The sequence below is a fragment of the Pseudonaja textilis genome, chromosome Z (genome assembly GCF_049901715.1).
Source record: "Pseudonaja textilis isolate UNSWEBS1 chromosome Z, rPseTex1.2, whole genome shotgun sequence".
Taxonomy (NCBI): domain Eukaryota; kingdom Metazoa; phylum Chordata; class Lepidosauria; order Squamata; family Elapidae; genus Pseudonaja; species Pseudonaja textilis.
Window position 1 is genome coordinate 133,417,121 of NC_142008.1, and position 5,173 is coordinate 133,422,293.

General features: G+C 36.9%; 1 protein-coding gene across 1 annotated transcript in view; it reads left to right on the forward strand.

Annotated features, from left to right (window-relative positions):
* The first annotated feature begins 434 nt into the window (after positions 1 to 434).
* TMEM86B (transmembrane protein 86B) overlaps positions 435 to 5,173 on the forward strand; it is a 15,811-nt gene continuing 11,072 nt past the window's right edge. The window contains 1 exon segment of the mRNA XM_087915936.1: positions 435 to 1,422. Within this exon segment, the coding sequence (XP_087772062.1) occupies positions 1,357 to 1,422 (66 nt within the window). The 5' untranslated portion in view covers positions 435 to 1,356.

Genomic DNA, 5,173 nt, shown 5'->3' on the forward strand with positions numbered 1-5,173 from the left:
AGTTGGGGTTCAGGCAGTTTTGATGAAAATGCACATTTTCTTTAATTACAAAACAAATTACTAGTTGATTCAAATATATTTCACTCTTAGGGTGTTTAAAGCACTTTTTAAAAATATAAAATTCAAATTGATGTGTACCTTGGATTAATATTTGTCTCCTGAATACATTGTACCTGGATTTCTGTTTAACATTTTTGTAACAATATTTCAATGCCAGTCTATTTTGAATTACTTAAGTTTTGACAGACATTTCTCAACAACATCCAACTTAATATAGTTATGCTAGTGCCAGATGCAGGCATTTGAAACCATCAGTTCTGAAGTCCATTCCTGCTTGTTTTCGAAAAACCAACCGAAGTATAGGTGGCCAGTGAGGAGTATAATTGTTTATTCAGTATCCTGAGGACCTACTTGGGTTAGGGTAAGATTTTTCATTAGAATGCTTGGGTTAGTTAATTTATTTTTAGAGATGAATGATAAACCAAGATGGAGCTTGGAGAATTGCTTTTGATAAATATTTAATATCCCTCTACAAATCTAATTTTGGGGGGGAATTGTGTGGATTGGTCAGTGAAGGCTAGGAAGGTCTGGTTTGGGAAAGGCAGGAATCAAAAGAGTTGATGAAAAGAACTTGCACTTTGGACATTTGAAAAGCTGAAGGAAAGTTGTGACATAGACTTTAAATGCAAATAAAACACAAAGTAGGTTTTTCAGTGGAACGTCTAAGTTTGCCATAGCAGAAATCAGCCTGCTCTATTGACTGAGTCATTAGCCTTCTTCTCAATATTGGTTGAGCAATGAGTGTTGTTTTTCGTTGGCAGGACAAAAGCAGTTGTTTCCTACCAGTTTGATGTTAAACTGCTTCTTTAATAAAAGATGGCGACTAATCCATGGTTGGCTAATCCATATATTATGGTTTAGAATGTCATTGTGCTTGTTATTTTATTGGCTGTTCCCATTTAAGGCTTATCTGATCCATTCTGCACCCCAAAACACTCTAGCATCCACCCCAGGTCTGAAAATTATAGGTATAGCCCAAGACACATGTCCGTATGTAGTGAAACAAAATATTATTTGCCTATCCTGCTAAGTAGAATGTCATCTTAGAGGTGGTTGAATTATATGGGAACCTGACTAGAAACTGCTCCGGCAAGAAATAGAAATACACCTTTTGCAATCTGAATAACTGAGCTTCCTGTAATCAGATGCTCACGGTTGTCTCTATCTAATGGGATCTACTAGCATCCTGTTTTGAACAGTGTCTCCATTCAGGCAATTTTCTCACTGTGGTATGTTGAAAAAGGACAGAAGAACCATTTGCACAGAGGAAGATAGTGCATCCCTCATCCGAATATAATGTTTCCAAGAGAACACTTCCATGGGGGAAGTGGCCTCATTACTACAAAGAGGAAAATGCCCAAGGTATGTCTCATGATGCATTTACCTGAAAGGAGAGAGAGAGGTGTTCGAGAGCCCCTTCTAACATCTTTCAGCTATTTTTTAATTCAAGGGCCGCCCTTGATTTCTTTCCCTTAACTTCGGTATAGTGGAAATTTAAAAGCTCCCTTTCATTTTTGAGTAGGGCCCAGAATTCAGGTGAAGGTTTAGTGCTTCTTGACATTTGCAAGGACGTGGGGATTTAACAAAGTGTTGGTGCCAGGCAAAGTGCAGAGATTCATAGTGTCCTGAATGACCCAAGAGTGGCAAAATGTAAGTCCCATGTCCTGTTCTAGCTAAGAGTAGATCATGGCTGCTTTCTTGATGCTCTCTGAGCTTGATAATTTTCTTGTAAATATTTCATTACCAAACTAAGTAACATGTACTAGAAGGGAGTGGGATTTGCTCTCATTTTATATACCAATGGTTTGCCCTCTTGGTGGTGATGGGAGGGGTCTTGGTGTTTCCGTGATTAGGTTGTTTATTGTTACGTTGGTTATCTGTGTTGGTAGTGGCTTGATTAATTAAAGTCTAATCAAGACCAATTCCCAACACTGCCACCGACAGGGCAATCTAATAGTATATATAAACTGAGTACAAAGCTCACTCCCTTCTAGTTCTGATGATGTTACCTAAGTGACTAATGAAACATCTGCAAGAAAATCAAGTTTTGAGAGCATCAGAGACTCCACAATTCAACCCTGAGCTACAAATACTCCCTCCCATAAGAGCAGACTTTTACTTTAATGCAAATTTTCTATTGCTTTGAGCAATGGTCTTGCGGGAATCGTAGTTAGCAAAGGGGGAGTCTTCTAACAAAATTTAATTGTTGTACATTAACCAGTGATGGGCAGCCATATAAATGTGATTAATAAAATTGGTTGCAACAGGAATTGGCCAACCTGCCTATTGCTCAACTCTGGCATTGTGGGCTGAGCGAAAGTAAGCAGCCCAAAGTCACCCAGCTAGTTTTCATGCCTAAGGCAGGATTAGAATTCACAATCTCCTGGATGGATAAATTAACCCTGATGTTACAAGAGAAAAAGGATTCTGAGTATTATAGGATTTGGAGAAAATGGTACGATTGGATTGAGCTAAGATAGATGATGAAAGAATTAATGTTAAGCATCAAATAGGTTAAATGTTTACATTCGCATAAATTGTATGTATTTGTAAATAATGTACAAAATAAGAAGTACGGGAGATGAATGTCACAAACTGTCAATGTCAAGATATGTTATAACCTTTGTTTTTAAAAGACATAGAAGATTAATAGTTTATTTTTTTTAAAAAAAGAATTCACAATATCCTGATTTTGAGCCTGCTGCCTTAACCTCTAGACCAAACTGGCTCTCAGTGTGAAATGGTGTTTGAATTTGAAGCATCAGAAAGTTATTCTTCATGACTCCAAGCTTGGGTGAGATCTTTTGAGATAAGTATCCTCTTTTGGGAGCTACAGAACAGTGTTAAAAAGAGCATCGGTGGTGATCATTTCTTACATTGCAGAAATCTAAAGGATGATAAGCAAGAAATACTGAAAATATTGACAATTTAAACTGTCAGCTATGGACATAACATTTTGGCAGCCTGGAGCCGGTATCTAAGAAAATTTGCCTGGTATTTTGGTCTGGGGGTCCCAGAATTCCTTTCTATTGTCCATGCAGGCTGGGACTATTGAGAATTGATGTCCAAAGCTTACAGAAAAGTGTTAATGTCTCTCTTTTGCAACTACTCACTGTACCTAAAACTAATGTTCTGGCATAAGAATCAGGAGACATAGTTGATGACGTACTTCTCTAAGATCCCTTTTGTAACAATAGTTATGATAAAAGGCAGTCTGCTAAGTCTTTTTTTTAGTATTTTATTAGTTTATCCAAATATAAAATACAAAAGTAAAAAGCGAATGAAAATACAGGTAATCAATCCTTAACTTACAGCAGTTCATTTAAATGACCATTCAAAGTTACAAGGGCACTGAAAAAAGTGAGTTATGACAGTTTTTCACATTTATGACTGTTCACCCATTGAGGGACTCAAAAATATCCTTCCAATGTCTGTTAAGTCTGATGTCATTCTGCGGTTCTCAGATTGGAGCACCAACAACTCGAATATCATTGCTGCACTCTGTTTAGCAGTTTTCAGCATACAAAAGGAAGCTTATTAAGGCTAAATAATTAATTTGAATAATTGAGATTTAAGTAACTAGCAGTGGAAAACAAAAAGGAAATTGCAATTTTTGAATTATTGTGTGCATTATTAGTTAGCTTCCTTCTTTTTTGTTTTCTTCTTTGTTCTTATAAAAGCCCATCTCTCTCTTTCTCTCTCCTTCTCCTCTCCTCTCTCTGTATCTATATATCTCTATCTCTAAATATGTATGTCTATCTATGCCGATAAAGATAGATAGATAGATAGATAGATAGATAGATAGATAGATAGATAGATAGATAGATAGATAGATAGATAGACAGACAGACAGACAGACAGATGGATAACCAATTCTTTGGAGTAGGATTGGTCATAAACTATAATATTGGTTCCCCCCCCAAAGTTGCTATAAGATGTTTCCACTCCACTCAGCACTTTGAAATAAACTTATTTACAACATTGCATGTGGTTTGACTTAAAAGCTCTCTTTTTGGAGATAAATAGTGATACGGTACTAAGTTATTTTTCGAAAAACAGCAACAGTAAACATTCATTATAGTCAATCAATCAAGCGAAATTCAAGGGCACAAATATCATGAAGGCCTGAATAAAAACTAATTATAATATTTCATAAACAACAGTCAATCAACTAGATCAAAGAGATATGGCATTCACCACCCAATATTACTGATTTGTTTATTATTTCAGCTTCTCGGCTCTACCCCATTCAGTTATCAACAATCATTTGTTTATAACTTAGCAGCTCCTCCCCATTCAAGTAATCATCAACCGTTGCATTGAGATCAGGTTTCTCCACCCGGTGCTCTTCAGAAGTGTTAGGAGCTCATCTTCCAGAATAGCCTGGAGAATTGCTTTAGGACAGCAGGTGAGCTGAGAATTCTGGGAATATTCTCAGGGAGTATGAGATTGAGAAGGACGTCCTGCCCTGAGGTGTGTCTCCTCCTGGAGATGAATAGCTGAGCTCTGCTGGTGCACACACAGAGAAGACATTAAGACTGGACCATTGGGTAAAAATCCTGGAGGCTGCTACTCCCCAAATTTTAGTGCTGGTTTCATGGGCTAAAAGCTGTGGCCTTTTGCTTCCTCCATCTGGGGAAATAAAATATTGAGTTCAAATATAATTGAACTCTGGAATTCAGTCGAACACTTTGAAAACTTAAAGAGAGAAGTGAGAGTTTGAGTAGAAACTGGATGGAAGACAAATCAAAAGAGAAATGTAAGACCCACCTGACTTCCTTCAGTACTGACATACTTTGTCAGTACTGGTTGCAACAGGAATTGGCCTATTTTGGAAGATGCCTAAAAAATTTCCCCATTTGTAAGTAAATAATTTGTCTGTCTGTCTGTCTGTCTGTCTTCTGTCTGTCGTGAGATGTTTTATATCAAAATATATTTTAATTCCTTATACTGTTTCCATCTTCCCTTAAAACATTAACAGAATCCACAATGAGCTGAGAATCAAAGAGTCTCCACTAGATAATTGACAGTCAAGCTGAAATTAAATTAATCAAGTAAAAATAGCAAATGTGGAGAAAAACTTCCTGGGCCAATTAAATAAATTACTCAGACC